At 41.1% G+C, this 17814-nt stretch overlaps 1 protein-coding gene across 6 annotated transcripts in view; it reads right to left on the bottom strand.

Annotated features, from left to right (window-relative positions):
* The window catches only part of LOC109030900 (sodium/bile acid cotransporter 5), a 59102-nt gene that overhangs the window by 14450 nt on the left and 26838 nt on the right, over positions 1 to 17814 (bottom strand). For 5 of the 6 annotated variants that reach the window (XM_072301010.1, XM_019042108.2, XM_019042107.2 and 2 more), the window contains one exon: positions 226 to 453. In XM_072301010.1, coding sequence (XP_072157111.1) covers positions 226 to 447 — 222 coding nt within the window. In that variant the 5' untranslated portion in view covers positions 448 to 453. Of the gene's footprint in view, positions 1 to 225; positions 454 to 2134; positions 2279 to 17814 lie in introns of those variants that run through there. The other variant, XM_019042112.2, reaches the window with a different exon arrangement.

Here is a 17814-nt window from a genome sequence, read left to right as displayed (position 1 = left end):
TTGTTCGGAGCGACATATGCCCCACTTTTTAACCCCCCCCCCCCCCACCGTATTGAATTTCAGAGGTTCCGCACATGTATTCCTGATACTTCCTGATTTGCTGAACTTTTGAGGGTAGAGCGAAATCCCCTGATTTTCCAGGTTGTAAATGGCTTTGGGAGAAGTTTGTCACCCTGTTTTCCTTCCCGATACTGGGGATAAAAGAAAAAACGGAGAACTCGGTACCTGATAATCTTTGGGGTCGTAGAAGGGGAGGTCATCCTCTGAGGTGAAGTTGAGCTGGGCCGTGTCGTACATGTTGAGTTTGAGGGTCTGCGGGCGGAAGGAGACGCTCCAGGATTTGACGCTGTGGGCGACGTGGACGGCGACGACCGACGAGACGAACCAGAGCGGGCATAGCAGCAGCAGCCACACCAGGATCAAGTGCAGCGGCGCCAGCGGACACATCTCTCCCTGCAACACATCACAAATACATTTCAAATGCAAATTACCATGATATCCTAGCCAGATAAGAGGCCGTCTATAATGGATTGGAAGTTCAAAACCCGCTCAACGCCATCAGCGGTCCCTAGCTTCATCATCCCCCCACTAAGGAACGTTACTGGGTGGTTTCACAATAACTGGAGTACTTTTGTCGCCGTAACAGACAACACATTTTTCCGTCATATTTTTAGTAGTAATGATAATCACTCGACATTTGTTTGCATTAATCTACACGGGGTTACGTGTAATAACGCTTTTCAAAGATTTATCGCTCTACTTTTTAATTTTAATATATAAATGGCCGAAAATGTGCTGTCTGTTGCGCTGACTTTTTACCGCGTAACAGACAGCACATTTTCGGAATTTACAAAATAATTAATTGAGAAGTAGAGCAATAAATCATTAGAAAGCGTTATAATACGTAACTCTTGGAAGATTAATGCGAAAAAATTCGAGTGATTATCATTTCTACTTAAAATGACCGAAAAATGTGTTGTCTGTTACGGCCACAAACTATTCCAGTTATCGTGAAACTACCCAACTACATTTCAATGTTGCCCAATTCCCCCTCGCAAATTGAATTTTTACAAGGACAATTTTGTACATTTTTCACTGAAAATATTACTGGTTTTCCTCTTAATCCTACAATGAAAAAAATGGTTATGTGGTGAGAGTCCACACTGCTTGGAAAATCTAAGGTATGAACTGCTCGTACATACGGTCTGGCTTTCACGGCTAGAGTAGAGATGTGCCGTAAACACGTCGTGTCGGGAAAAGCAGGTGTATGAACTATTGTTCATGCGGTATCCATGCTATATGGATGCTGGGTCCATACGATATGGACTCAGAGTCCATTCTCTTCGTATGTAATATTTGTCCTTAAAAATGGGGGGGGGGGGGGGGGGGGTCGGCCCTGCGTAAAAATCGCATATTCTTCGCAAAATTGAGGCAAGACATAAAATAACAGGAAAGAAAGATGGTTATTATTAGGAGACATTTTGAGAGGACAGAGCTGCTTTAAATATTTGGGAGGCTGTGACCTCTTTGTGCCCGTATTCGATAAATGAGGGACTTCGAGGACAAGGCGCATAAGTGTAGTTTTCGAGAAAAATTGAGATATTCATGATTTCAAGTGCAACAAGTCTTAATGCATATTCTGTGAAAAATTCGCTCCCTAATTTCGATTTTTAAGCATGAAAAAGTCAATTTGAACTTTCTGTTCGCCATGAGGATTCACGTAATTCCGAAATTTCCAACACGTATTTCTCGAAATAGCAAAAACTGCACTTATGCGCCTTGTCCTCTAAGCCCCTTACTTAAATATACGACGATGAAAAAATAATAAGCAAGAATAAATTCCAAAAAAGTTGAACCACAACGAGGTTGTAGCGGTTTGCCATTTGCAGTTGAAAAACCTGTTGACTTTGGGGTCATTTCCCTCTTTTCCTACTTTTCTCGGACCCGGTTTCCGAGATTTTCCCTGAGCTGCGGCCAGGGTGAGGTGAGACTCATTGTACTCTGCGGGCCCGAGTAATATCGGAGGGACGCCCAAAGTAGCTCGAAGACGAAAACCATTCAACTCTTCGTCGACAAGAGTTGCGATTAAATTAGACACAAATCTTCGTCTTACGACAAAGACGAGTTCACTCACTTTGGGTGTGGGTCAAGGCTACGAGAAACGTCTAGAATCGCTCGAGAGCTGTTGCATATTCAAAAGATCACAAGAAAAAAGGGAGCGCGTTCAACGGATGATTACAAATTTCCGGCTGCCCACTTGAAATTGCTCATGCAAGTTACAGAACGGACTATATTATGATGCACTGTCATTTCCACTTGAAATTGTCAATGAACGAACAGTTTGTCGATCGATTCGTTTCCTCGTTTGTCACCCGGAACCGTTCGGAATTGAATAATCGTGACCGAAATCCTACCTGGCTTAGCAGCTGTAACAACAGACAGTAATTAAAAGTTAATCTGAGACGAGGGTTTTAACTGTTTGCTTTTCGATTACCATGTCCAAAAATGAATGGATACCTCTTCTACCACATTACATGGCAGTCCATAACAGGGATCATTACCGCAACCAATTTATAAATCCTACGTCAGGGGGCGTCCTACGTAGGGTCTTTGACGGATTTTAGCTCAGCCCGGCGCCAAATTTTGTCGGAAAAACCTGGTCTAATACACTTAAAAGGATTCACACACAAAGCTTATCGACGGTGAAGATGAAACTGGAAAAATGCAAATCTCGGTTGCGGTGTTGAAAAATCTCCACTCCTACTTGATTTTTTAGAAGGAGACCGAACATGAATGATGCCTTGTCTTGAAATTTAAGCAGAATATTCTTGACAGAGAAGAAAAATCACCCGAGTTTTCTTGGAGTTTTCAAGAAACGGCTCCCAGTAGTTTTCTATTAGGAAAATAAAATATGAGTAAAGTAAATATGAAAGTTTGAAACGCCGCAAAGCCAGATGCTCATTCCTCCGCTTTTACCATCCATATATTCCTTCTCAATCGGGTACATAGAATCCCAGGCTGGCAAAAGGCCAACTTGCAAATTTTTTTGATCCATTATTTTTAAGGGGACACACATGCCATCCAAGACGTCATTTCTAACCAAATGTTTGCATCGAGTCGAATTTAGTTGTTTCCGATGACCAAATAAAATAAAATAAAATAAAATAAAATAATCAAATGAATAAAATGAAATTTTGATCGAAGAGGTTGCCACCTTAAAGTTCTATTCCATCCGTTCCGGTAACGTTTCCGCGCTGAAACACGGCAAGCTCATGGAATTTTTAAGATTCGCTGACGAAGATATGAAGGCGTCTTTCCTTTTCGTCTTGGTTCATCAGTGATGAAACGAAGACGCCACGCAACGCACTATCCAAGAAAACGCTTTAATATAACTATTCTTGCTCTATGGATGAGCGTATTGCCTATCAAAAAAGCTAGGTACCAGACGCATCCCCATGCATCATTATTTCAAGAAGAATCAAGCCAGAGCTTACAACCTATAATCCTGCTTTTAAAAACTAAAAGTTGGAAAATGATGCATCATTTTCGAGTTTTCGGGTTCATGAGCCGGAGAAATATGTCATCGAAAAAAGAAACATTCAATCTATAGAAAGTACAAGGTGAAATAATTATGAAGGAGAGACAAGATGTTCGGTAAGAAAAGTAAAAATAAAGAGATTCTACATGTACATTAAATCCACCAGAGATCTAAAGCAGGCTGCAGGAGGTCCCATTCAACAATTATTTTGTTGGCAATGACGATGTTTTGGGACTTCACCGAACAATTGGAGCCTAATTTTGCAAAATTAAACATGACTAAATTTTATTGAAATTCACTGACTGATTGTGATTGGCTTCTTATGGCTCCCCTCTCGAATTCGGAGTTTTTCGCGAACAATATGCACTCATATTTTAATGATATTTTCATTAATCTTTAGATGCTGAAGCCCGGTCAACTTGACAGGAGTCTTGTTTAAAAAACGTGCCACGCGAGTTGTAAGGTACCACGGTACATATACGAGCCGTAGATGTAGGTCATCTCAATATTTGTACAATAAAAAAAAATGATCAAACTTCAAATTGAAAAAGAAGAAAAAACTGAGGGACAACTGAGTCGAGACGTAATCGGGCCTAGTTTTTAAAATTTTTCCCTCGAATCTGAGCGTCACCTCACTGGCACATAAAACGGAGCATTTCGAGTTCACGTCTAGCGCCATCGCGCCTTCAATTTTGCAGATGCAACACGGACATCCATTATGTACGAATAGTTGTATCTCTGCGCCGTCATCAACGCGCCTGCTTTTACTTCACTCTATTTCCATACTGTGTTTATTTCAGTTTTTCCTCTTTGTATTTGTAGCGGTGCCTTAAAGGCCGTAAATAGGAAAACCCTAATAATCAAGCCTCGTTTCTTAACTTTTCTTACGACACCTCATTGGCAGCATAAAGCGAAGCTGCGGAACATCGCGAATTCACAGCTCGCGCCATCGCGCCTTCAATTTTGCAGATGCAACACAGACATCCATCAAACACGAATAGTTGTATCTCTGCGCCGTCTTCCCGCCGTCGCGCGTCGCGTCGTTCTGCTCTATTTCTATATGGTGTTAGTTTCGTTTAATTGTCTCATTTTTAGTAGTGCTTCAAGGGCTACGTGAGCAACACAGCCGAAAATAGGATGTGCCCTAATCAATTATCATTTTGAAAGGAAAAAAATGTTAGAGATCTCTCAAACGATTAAAAGGGCGCACCTGTAAAACTTGACTGTACTACCTCTTCTGAGAGAGTGGCACGTGGCGGATGAGGAAGGGGGGTGATAAAGCGTCTTCATGTTACTAAAAGGTGAAACTTCCGAAGAAAATAAGTTTTTACCGATCGTAAAAACTTTATGTGCAGGCATTTGGACACTTGACAAAAGTTCGAGAGCTATTTTGATTTCCTCACTCAATGACGCTCATCATCCCTTTTTCGAAAACTATAATCGAGAAAAATTTTCAATGCCTCAAAGCTGATTTTCTGACGGAGAGTGACCAATTTTTCGCGTGGTAGCGAAAGTTAAAAGCGTAAAGCGTGAGTTTGCACTTTATTTAATCGTATGTTTGCTCATGAGTGAAATAATTATCATTCGGTACAGCTTGATTAAACCAGCATGCACGTCCCAATTTTTCACATTTTCTTCTTCAAAATATTGAGCTACGGATACAAAATCTGAATCCAGCAAATAAAAAAAACCAAAACATCAATTTTCCAGCATTTCTGTAGGCCCAGGCGACTCTGGGGACTTATTTCCGGTTTACAGTTCAAGGACCTCCATTCACCACATGCGATCCACCATCATACGGACGTATTTCTACCAAAGTGTGCTCGTCTGCATAAGAAGCGTTCCATTGGATATTACATTCACATGTGTGAATGCGGAACTCATGACCATCATAAAGCGCCCCGACGACCATCTCGTCGCGCCTCCCGTTGATCATTGCTGACGTCACTGGCGCTTTATTATTCTCGTTCACTCTTACGCGAGACTCTTTCTCATCCACATAGGTCTGTTTGGTAGAAATACGTCCATACGTAAAAGGACCTTTCTTTACTCTTACTTAATTTCTCCTCTACCGTTCATTTATGGATTTTCCGCATTTTATCTCTGTCATAATTTTTTCTCTCATCTTATTTTGCCAGCAGAGTGGCACATCTTCGATGCGTCAGGGGGGCGTATCTACCAATGGCAGATTGGCCTTACGGCCAGTCCGACTTTGTATGATTGGATTTCAATGTCAGCCGGTTGAAAGCCCACTTTTACACGGACGAAGTGACGAAGCTCTTTGGATGAGCGTGCAAAGAGGGAGAATAGTAGCAACCTGATGCGAATTCCGCGCACACATGCAACGACAATGCACTTTGCGTCAAATGGTAGTGTTATTCAGGCATCGACAGACATTCATGTGCAACTTTACCCTTCTTAGAAAGAGCGCCTTAAGAGCAGTTTAAAGTTGTCATATAATCTCTTAGATACCGGGTCTCTGCTAAATTTGCATCTTTGATTTTCCAGATAATTTAAATTCAATTGTCTTAATTTTTTCGCAAATAAATTCACACTTGTTTCATTCTACAAACAGACAAATTATAAATGGATTGAATCGAACGTTTCACTTGGGCATTTACTTAACTCAGCGAACGCGTAGTTGAAAAATGACTGACTCACTCGAAAGTTCCTGATCCATGACCGATTTTCCTGATATTATCCGGTATTTCGGTTTTTACTGATGATAGACACCCTGCGATAAGGCTTTTGTAATCGCCCACATAAAAACAGACCTTAGTTCACAAAGACTCAAATGCTTCAATGATACCACAGCGAAAAGAAGCGTTGTGAAAACATTTAGGGACGTGAAACACCCATGATTGTCGAACCAAACCGAAGTTAAGACGGTTCAAAAATTGAAGTTTCGAGAAAATGAAAATTATGATGAAAACGATATGGGATCAAAGAAAATTGTGGATAGAATTATAAATGAGACGAGGGGCTTTCGTTAGCAATGTTGTAGACTTAGCATCCTGAGGGACTTGCTTCTGTGGTTTCTCCGTCGATATACGCTGCTCCGTTTGTTTCGTTTCGTCCATTTCGCGATGAAACTTGAAGGATGATACGCTGTTTCTCATACAAAACAGGAAGATGCAGATGTCATGCGATGAGACTCGCGATTCCCTACCGCCTGACAACTTAGAGCGTGTTGTAAACGCGTTACGTCATGAAAGTTGTCCTGTTTACTCGACACGATCTGGATGAGCGAATAATAAAAGTAACCGCAACTCGAGACGTCTTTGATGTGTCACAGGTCTCATACCGGTGGTCCTTCATCCGTGAGAAGTTGTCAAGTCGTGTATCTCGCAGAGAGATCCAAGGCTTGGATCGAGACGATGGCTTTCTGCAAATGCAATCCTCCTAAAACCCATCTTTGAACGCATTTTCCTTGTGCGAGAAAAGCATTTTTCCGGAAAATCTAGAAGCCTCCAAGTTTAAAATTCTCCTCAAAGTCTGAATTTTAGAGATTTCGGAAAAAATAATTAGATTACTGTTCGACAAAGCGATGCCCAAAGTGCAAAACGTTCCAGACTTCTTGTCATGCTTGATTTTTCTCTTGGAAAACTAGTCAACGTAATTTCTTGAAAAATTCCATGATTTTATTTCTCTGTTCGTAGAGTATTTTTATTAAATTTCAAGCTATAAAGTTGACTTGTTTTTCTTCGAAATGATACAATATGGGCGGAAATTGTGAAACACCGCAACGGTGGTGCGTTGTTTTAAACTTTAGCCTTCGATATGATAAGCAAACCTATCTCAATTTGCAAAAATTTGGCCTATGGCAAAATGCTCAACCGACGGAAGTAGCTCTGTTGGTAGAATATTTTGATTAAGTTTCAAGTTATACAGTTAGCTTGTTTTCTCTTCGAAAGAATGAATTTTAAGAGCGGACGTTTCGCGACACAACAAAAAAGATATACATAGTTTTGTACTTTGTCCATCGAAAAGGAGAGGAATACGTCCTAGGCAATATTTCATGATCAAGAAGCCCTATTGCATTTAACTCCTCAAAGTTTTTAAAGGGCTACCATTTTCCGGGGTAAAGAGGCAACTCTGTAGACTAAGGTTACATTTTTCGCAGACGGTCACATTTTTATAATTTCTAAGGAGGATTTCGAGGTAATTTGAGGGGGATAGTAAATTATGTGAATAGTGAGGTACCTCTCAAGGAAAATAGATAAACATACTGTTATCAGCGTCGCATTTCAGAGAAGCCGGTTTTGGATGAAACTTTTGGCAGTTTTCAAGGGCCCGAGCTTTAACTACACACGGGAGTTTACCTGTCTATGTTGATACTATTACAAATATCCGGAATCAGCATAACCCTAGATCATATGTCTTCCTCCGACTCTCTAAATACAAAATTGGGAGACCTTTTTTTTTTTTAAATCATATTTTTCTTTTTTATTCCATTTAATTAAATGACCAAAATAAAGTAATTTTACCAAGAGAAGGTCTTAGTGTACAGACAGTGATTTATCCAATGAATCAAAATAAATCACTTATCAACCACATGGATCGATTGCTGATAATTTTATGGGAAGTTGTAATGATGCGTCATGCAACAGTCAGCACCTAATAATAGCGCTTTATGAGTTGATCCTATTTTCTATGTAACAGACCTATCACGTGAAACGACTTGCATAACTGTACATGGCTATAAGCGTTTTATTAATTTTTGCGCATCAGGAAAGTTATATCCCATTCTAATTTCAAAAGTTGCCAAAACCGTCTCCTGATAATCAGTGCAAAAAATGGATTTTTTGCCGCGCGAGTTTGTTTGGGTTTTATTTTAAATCATGCTAGCCAGTCAAATTATACAGTTCTGGCCGAGCATAATGTGTAGAAGCGACAAAAGGACGAAAAACTTTCAATTTTCGGAAAATTTCAGAAAATTACAGAATATTTTCTTGTTTTCTGCTTCCAGATTAATCTTGGCTTTCCACTCATCTCTTTCGCTCATTCTTTCTCAATATGTTCACTAATATTCTAAATTCTAGTTGGGAGAGCAAGAAAGCTCGTTTGCACTAAAAATAGAAAAACGAACTAAAGCGTCTAACAGTAGGTCGGACGGGATAAAAAGGGGTTACGCTTGTTTTCCTTCCTTAGGGGGTTCTAATTACTCCTTTCCTGAGAGAAATAATTCAAAATTACTTCAGTTGCGGCCTTTCACTCGACAAGAACCATTTTAGTTTCTCCTTGAGAAAGGCTGCCGTATCCTTGGGCGTAAAATGCACTATTTCAAGTAAACCGGAGGCAAATTGGCAATACTGCGTAGAAAACTATTCATTCCGGCGAAACGCGTGGAAAAGTGGTCGCGATAATGTATTCAAAGGACAAAACGGATGCCCACTGGGAAAATTTTACAGTCACTCTCAGAATCTTAATCCAATTCGTTTCCTTTCGTTTCGGGCACTCCATTAGCGGTAGATACAATTGGTGCCACGTCCCAGGAAAGCGACATGCACCGATTTATTTTCATGGGGAGCCTTAAAAGAGATTACATCTTTGCTATCGATTGGATTCAATTCGATCAATCGATTTCAGTGGTTCCAATGTGAATAAAAATCGTATTATCGCGCGCGTAAATAATCTATATTGAGTGTTTATCCTGAAGGTTTCTTACGAATTTGTTGAGTCATAAATCAATTCTTTGCCGATCGATGAGAAATTTCGATTGTTAGGAACACTTAACTTGTTCAATCAAGGCCACCTGGCGTTAATGACTTGTTGCTAGCCCTTGAATCAGCCTATTAGACAAACGCCATTGGGGTTACCAATTCTTCGAATTGAACTTGCTTCCGAAAAGTAATATGACCTTACCAATTGTGCAAATCAACGGTTTTACTTTTTCTTTTAAATTTGTTAAGTGGTATAACCACAGGCCCGCCACAAGGGGGGGGGGGGGGATACTGGGTCCCTGGTACCGGGGACCGGGCCCCGGAGGAGGCCCGTGTTACCCGTAAAAAACCACTACGAATATACATGCAACCGTTGTTTCGTAAGAAAAAGTGAAAAATTTACCCTAAAAATTTCGCAAAAGGTGAATAGATTTTCAGAAACACGCTGGGGCACTGTAGAATTCTTCTTAAATTTTCAAAGAAGTATACTTCTTGGAAAATTTCTATCTATTTTCAAGATTTTCAGTACTTACAGAGGGATATTTTTAGTAACTGCGTTTCATTTTCTTCCGTCGTCAGATGCTACGAGTCTCCAGTCTGGGCTCTGGGCCTCCTCGACTTCAATGGCTCATGGCTCAACTCCCTTGCCATAGACAAACGAAGGGGAGTCCAGGGGGGCCTGGCCCTCTTAGAACTGAAAATAGTATCATATGCCCCCCCCCCCCCCAAAAAAAAAAATAAAAATGTTCCAGATGTTTTGAGTGCAACAATTCGCAAGTTTTTTGTGCTGAAAGTAGAAAAAAACATAATTATTCCGCAGAAATTGATGGAAAAATTCTTTGTGGAAGCTTCAAAATGCGTCCAATTAGTCGTACATATAAAATCTAAAATTTCTCGGGGATGCCCTTCGGACCCCCCCCCCCTCCTTGCTTGGGGCCCGGACCTTAAAACTGGTACCAGGGCCCGAGATGGGATGTGGCGGGCCTGTATAACCATACTAGGGGGCCCTGCCCCCTGACCGCTACGCGGCCCAACCCCCGGGAGGGCGCCTCGCGTCCTCAGGCCCGCTTCACGGGCCCTATACGCATTTGCTTAGGCAAAAATGTTCTTCCTTTTTAATACACCATTTTGTGTTCGAGCTGCATCGATTCCAAAATTTTTGACGTAATACTCAGATTTGTAAATGATGAGGAAAAGCTGGATGTACATAATTTCACAGTCCACTTACTGGAGAAATTTCCACTTATTATGTTATTTTTAAATACTTAATTTTAAAAAAAAAAAAAAAAAATCGGATTTCGACCGTTAAGAGTTAATAATATTTGGTCCGTCCCGACGCGACGCAGCGCCCGCCTTCTCACTTTATATCTGCTGTTTATCTGCTGTAAATATTAATAGAAATTCAGCAATCAAGTAAATTGACCAATGCCACAAATCGAAGCCGGAAGAATGCAGGAAAAATTGAGTTAAACCTTATACCTTGGACCTTGAACCCTGAGCGATGCACCGTTCCTCAACTCTTCGAATGAGGAGCCCTTCACGAGCTTTTCCATTGTTTTATTGTTTATTCGAGTCACTCAGGTAGAATCCCACACCTTGACGTTTCTAGCGGAAACGACATATCTCTCACGCTATTAACATTGGACTCAAGTGACATGAGCTTTAAAAGCTCTATAACATTAAAAGTTCGGGGTTTCATAATTTTTTGCACATCTACATCTACTGCAGATGACATACATGTAAAGATCATCCTTATCGGTCCGGCAGTTCGTCAGAAATAGTGCTTCCAAGATTTTACTTGTAGCTGTAATATAGATAAGTTTCGAGCTTTAAAATGTTTAAACCCCGCACTGAAGATACGTGGTTTCGTACTTTGGTAATCGTTATGTCATTGTTTGGATCCAATTTTGCGACCGTGACGTCACAACTATTAACGTTCAGGGGGTTTTCCATAAATTAAGTCACGGTCTATTCTTGATGATTTGATGAGAAAAATGAAATTATGGTGTCTAAAAATATAACAACCATTCTTGACGCTCAAATGCCTGCTGTACAGAGCAGAAGCAAATAAGTGCATCCACTTAAATCATCTTGAGTCGTTATCTCAGGTGCTTGGTGATCCACTCAAACAGTCACAGGTATGGCACTGTCGTGCTAAGGAAAAACGCCACATGAGCTTTCGAATGTTGCCAACTTTCCTCTCGAAAAATGTTTCTTTCAGAAAATAGTATAAATATTTTACCTTGAAAATTCTTGACAATGTAGATAAAATTACGAAATAAATTCTCTGAACGAAAGGAGGAAAAATATTTGCAAATTTTCTCGAAAATTCGTGATCTGTCACTGGCGATTTGGCAAGTTCTGATGGTACTTACGGCGTTTTCCCCCAGCACTGCAGAGTGGTAGGCGGTCGTTGTCTGTTCCCTTCAATCGACCTTAGCCTTGTTCACATGACATAGTCGACGTAAAAAACCCGCGAGACGATCAGTAGATGGACGTATTTCTGTCTAAACGGAACTATGTGCAAAATGACGTGAGCCCTCTTACGTATATATTGTTATGGGTCTCAGGGCTCATGTCTTAATGCACATAATTGAATCAGTGAGTTCGAAAACACACCAACTCGGGAAAAAAAAAATGTTCAGGAAACACCTAAAACTGCGCAGCGGGCGAAGAAGTTAGTTTTAGAAAAACCTTTTTGGTGCCAAAGGACAAGTACTTAGAGACTTTGTAAAGCACCAAGTTGAAATCGATACACCATGTTTGATGACAGAGAATTAAGTGTTTAAATATTTTCGAGTTGGTGTGTTTTCGTTCTCACCAACTTTTAGATACTGATTTTTCATAGTCTGTCCTGAAAAATTTATATTTTTCGACCTGAATAACGCTTGAATATTTATATAACTTGTTGGCACAAAGTATGCTGAACCGAAAAAAGAAAACCGCAAAATCGGATGGTCACCCGTTTCCCTAGAAATGGCCAAAAATTGGTATTTTCAATGAAATACTTCGATTCTTCCCTTTTTCCGTCGCTGTTTCGAGCACTTCCGATTGCAATTTCGAAATTTCCTTTTGCGTGCAGATGCTTCTATCTATAAGTGTTACTAAACCGTAAAAAAGTGGAAGTCGAAAAAAATCCGAGTTGGTGTGTTTTCGAACTCACTGATTCAGTTCTGTTCGATAGAAATACATCCAGATAAGGCTCCTACAAACCGCCAAATAACTACTTGCAAACGCACCGTCTTGACGATCCAAACTGAAATTGTGCTCGAAGATAATTAATAAAATATGAAGTGAGAAAATTTGTAAAAATTCTCCACAAAAATTATTCCATGGATTCGCCGAGCTGGGAAACAGTACTTCTGATTTTGTTTTAAGACTTAGGAGGATGATTTTCGGCACGGGTTTTTGTCCCAAATCCTGATCAAATCTTAATTTTTTGCGGAGAAAAATTATAATTTCGACATGAACGTATGCGAAAGCATAAAACAATCCGATCAGACAGTCGACTGTTTTCAAATCCTGATTTTACGACCTGTGTTCGAAACTCACCTTTGAGTTTTAGGAGCCATGTGGCGCATCAAACCCGATTTTTAGGCGACATTGAAGATTATTTAGGGGCCAAATTGATTTTTTGCCTATATATTACGGCGCATTTAGTGAAAAGTTAGACGCAAGATGTTTTCGTAGCAGAACTAGTAGGTAGCTGTAACTTGGAGAAGACAAAAGCACAAATGATGAAATCGTGAAGAATAGAAAAAGCTTTCACTTGCGGTGCTGCAAATTTCGAATAATCGCCTAATATGAAAATTCAGATTTTCAGGAGTCAATTTTTAGAGGCCACGTTGGCGCAGAGCCTTCATTTTTTAGGCGCCATGGCCGATTTTTTAGGCGCATTTGGCGCGTTGGCGCTTGTGAGTTTCGAGCACTGTTTACGACCGATTTTTCCTCAAATCCTTATGAAATCGGATTTAATCCTGATTGACCTCAAATCCTGATAGAATCGGGAAAATCCTGATGCTAGACACCCTGCCATATGTGAGCACCTTAGCCGAATCCCCGACTGGGTGATGCCATGCCTTCTTCGACACGGAAACTCGCGATTGGTACACCAACATTTTTCGGCGAGTTCTCCAGTTCAATGACGTCACACTTAGGAGGTGAGGCCGATATGACGGTCGTAGTTTTTGTGTCGCGGCGCGGCGCGGCGTCTGGGTCTGGGGGCTATTTTGGGGGGTTTTGGGGGGTTTCGGCAGGCGAGAGTCCTATGGATCCTGGGCGATGGTTACCCATTTCTCATTAGCAATTCAAAATTGGCTCGGGAAGGCGGCTGGGGCTGCGGGCTGCGGGACTGGGTGCTCGCCGATAAACGCTCAGGCTCCTCCGCGCTCCGTGCCCGTGGCTCCGAGCAACGTGACCAACGTGAGCAGGGATTCAATGAGCAGGAGCCATTCTCCCGTCCTAACGTAAAACGCCGAATGAACCTTGAGGCCTTGCCAAATTTCCCCAGATAAAATACCAATTCTCTCATAAACTTGTACATATTTTCCTTCCGATTTTTCACATAATTTTGTCCGCAATTTCACCTAAAGTTCCTGAAAATTTCAAGGAAAAACATCCATAACGTTCCTCAAAAATAAACGTTTAATCGAAGAAAATTTGGCAACTCTCGAATGTTCATACGGCGTTCTTCCTTAGCACGGCAGCATTGCTCGCCGCACCAACTTGGCCGCGTTAGAGTTGTCTCCGCTTTAGCCGATTTTTGCCTCCATCTTCGGCACAACTCACCAGCCTCGCAAAATTTCATCAAAAAAAACGTGAAATTTCTCTTGAAATCATTCCGGAAATTTCAGAAAAGTATAATGGAAAATTTCCAGGAGTCTTCATCTTCAACTGATTGCCTCTTTAGGAGGGAACTAAGCGACAACTGAGAGAACTCAACACGAGGATATCTTTGACTCATAAATTAAACAATTAGGAGGATCTCATCTGCTAAAATACACATGTTTAAATGGGGAATGTCGCCAGCTGACGACTAAGCGGTGCATTTTCTCACTTTTAGATCTGTTTTCATACTACTTCCCAGTTCCCAGTTCCCATAGCCGAGAAAATTATGAAAAATACAGCAAAATCAGCTGTTAAAGCACCCTCAGATGAAGTGATAAAATATATTTGCGTGAAAATTCTCCATTGTGATTTAAAAGCCGAGGATCGATGATGGATCATTCACGCTGTGCCGCTGAGCTACGCTAATCCTAAGGGTGAGCATGGCATGCCACATCTTGGACGCAATTCTACAGAATCATTCCCAGTATTTGAACCGCCGAAGAATAACGCCTGGCGACCCAAAGTAATACACATTTCTCACAGGACTAAAAAGGGCCTCTCTACGTCTGGACCAAGGAAAAGGGCCAGAGTACATAGATTCCAGGAGGATAGGGCGGGGGAGGGGGACGAAAATGAAGGATCGGCGACTTAACCTCGAGTAAACGGAGCGATTTGCTCGTGACCTCCTTTCACTTTCGTTTGTTTCATTCAATGCTGAGCCGAGGCGGCAAGCGGCGACGCAAGACCGTTAATAGTGCCAAAGAAAATCTAGGGTCCATTCGTCTGGCCCGCCAACACAAATAATAACAATTAACGCTGCAATTTTTGCTGATTTGCCGCGGGTAAATAACTCGCGTACAGTGAACAGAGACTGTGAGGCAAAGAAGATTGAGGAAATTTCAGATCTTCAAAGCTTTGGGGAACACGAGCAGTATAATTAGTTCCAGAGAAGTGTTGGAAACCTAAAGTCAAGGCATCTTTTCAAAGGCATGCATAAGAAATCGGGAAAAAGTCAGAGAATTTCGCTACAAATCCTTGGAATTCTTTCTTTCAGTTGAAAGTGTACTTACATAGGGTGTTCAAAAAGTTTTGCACATTTCCGGGTTTTGAGCGAAAAAAATCAGCTATCGATTTGCGATTTGTGTGTGCTTAAAGTAAACGCAATTGCCAATAAAACAAGACCAAGAACAACTCTCTAGCTCAAAAAATGACAGAGATACAGGGTTTTGAAAATGACATGTAGCGTGACCGCCTCCAGGATTTTTAGCAACAAATATGTTTGTCGAGAAAAAAAAGTAAAATGAGAATTGAGTGTTTTCATTGAAAAAACTTACAAAATCTTACGGAAATTGACGAATTCCAAGCTTCTTCGTCGAATGAAACGGCTGACTCAACTTTCGGCTGTTTTTCGAAGTATTTTCCATCAGTTTGAACACAAAGCTGCAGCGGTTCTGCCCACTTCACAAGGATCGTTTTTTCGAAGTCTCCTCGACGGAGGGTTTTGAAGAATTTTTGAACAGCGGTTTTGATCTTGGCTATGGAATGGCTCTTACCTGAATTAAAGACATTTCTGAAAGGCACACGGCTTGATTCCATAGCCAAGATCAAAACCGCTGTTCAAAAATTCTTCAAAACCCTCCGTCGAGGAGACTTCGAAAAGACGATCCTTGTGAAGTGGGCAGAACCGCTGCAGCTTTGTGTTCTAACTGATGGAAAATACTTCGAAAAACAGCCGAAAGTTGAGTCAGCCGTTTCATTCGACGAAGGAGCTTGGAATTCGTCAATTTCCGTAAGATTTTGTAAGTTTTTTTCAATAAAAACACTCAATTCTCATTTTACTTTTTTTTCTCGACAAACATATTTGTTGCTAAAAATCCTGGAGGCGGTCACGCTACATGTCATTTTCAAAACCCTGTATCTCTGTCATTTTTTGAGCTAGAGAGTTGTTCTTGGTCTTGTTTTATTGGCAATTGCGTTTACTTTAAGCACACACAAATCGCAAATCGATAGCTGATTTTTTTCGCTCAAAACCCGGAAATGTGCAAAACTTTTTGAACACCCTATGTATTTTCTACCGCGCTTATGCTCTCTATCGACGAAAATGAGCTTGACGAAGCTTCTGACTTTTAATTCTTAGATTTTGACTTTTTCATTAAATTTCAGGGGATTCGCGCTAAAGTCGCTTTGTAAAAAGCATTTTCATGAAAAAACATGCAAGAAAAGTTGTTACTAAGTCATTGAAAAATCAGAGAATGTTACGTTGAGAAACCCTGCAAAGTCAGGAGAAAGTCAGAGAATTTGAAGATTCGAGAAAACTTCCCGCCCTATCCAGGGGGTATTTATACTATAGTATTCCCTAGATACTGGGGTGATGCACTTGTAAGCAAATGTACAAATTCAATAAAAATATGATGTAGTTGACACTGGGGATCAAGTGTGGTGAAATGTATTGGAACATGGACAGCCCAAAATTAATTTAAGCATTTGGTTTCTTGCCACATTGGTTACATGGGTATTTTGACCAAGAAATCGCTTCGTAAAAGACCCACATTAATACCCGGGTACAGTGAATTTTTCGCTATTTTTCGTGAAAAGCGAAAGAAACTCACTTTTCCCTCCATTTCGACGAAGAATCGGGCCAGACTGCATGTTTGAATGCGGTAAATGCACTTGCTAATCGATTGGTCCGTGGTCGAGGTCCTCCCCTAGGGAGGGGGGGGGGAGGTAAAAGAGGGAGCACAATGTCTCCCGACTTTTGGGATCGTAACCCCCTCTTTACTCCCCAAGGGGGGCATGAGGAGTTTCGGGACCATGAAAATCGGATACCTTGGGGTCTATTCCCTGTTTAACCCCGCGCTACCCCACTTCGTACTACCTAAACCAACCGAGAAAAAGACCTGGTACGGGTGGTCCGGGACACCCTGTATAACGAAGTATAAAAGAAATATTTATTGGAGGAGAAGGGTTGGGGAAGGAGAAAATATCGATAATTACAGCCTACAGCATGAATATAAGGCCCTAGCAGTGAAACAACCTATGCCTCGCCCGGGGGGGATGGAGCGCCGCCGATATGCCGCCCGCGCGTAACCGGGAACGCGCAGAAAAATCGCTATAACTCAAGAATGAATCGTTTCCCTAAGGTCAAACGAATCGTTTCCCTAAGGTCAAACAAAGTGTGGTAGATGCAGAATTTTATGGAGAATCACCTCAACTGGTTTTTATTCACGTAGCAACGATCGCCTGGAGAGGAGAGACGTTAAACAAAAAAAAAGTCGAACCTTCAAAATCGAAAAAATCGATTTATGACTACGATAAATTACGCAACCATGCAAACAGCATCAATATTCTTGTAGAAAATATTTTTTAACGTTTTTAGCGCAAACCGCAACACTTACACTCAAACCGTTCGCGAGATATCGATTTTTAAAGTTTTGAAAAAATTGCAACTTTGCCCCCCTGCCCCCTCCCCCCTAATTATCCGAGGGGGCTGAAACTTTGCCCAAGCATCGGGGACACTTAGTACAACATCTGAGCAAAGTTTGGGCCGAATCCAGGGGGGGGCCAAAATCGGCGTTTTTGGAACAACCTCTTGGGTAAGAGCTATGAATTATTTTATCTAATACTGACCCCTGCGTAGACCTGATAATGCTGTGTTTATATATTTTTAGGTTGTGTCTGGGCAGAGATCGAGAGAGAAATTTTACATGAAATTGAATATGGAATTAAATACCATATGACATTCCAAAAGGCTCAAATAATCACAAAATTTGAAATCCACTGATTTTT

This window comes from Bemisia tabaci, chromosome 5 (genome assembly GCF_918797505.1).
Source record: "Bemisia tabaci chromosome 5, PGI_BMITA_v3".
Lineage (NCBI taxonomy): Eukaryota > Metazoa > Arthropoda > Insecta > Hemiptera > Aleyrodidae > Bemisia > Bemisia tabaci.
Note: the sequence above shows the minus strand (reverse complement) of the source record. Positions and strands in the feature narration are given on the sequence as shown.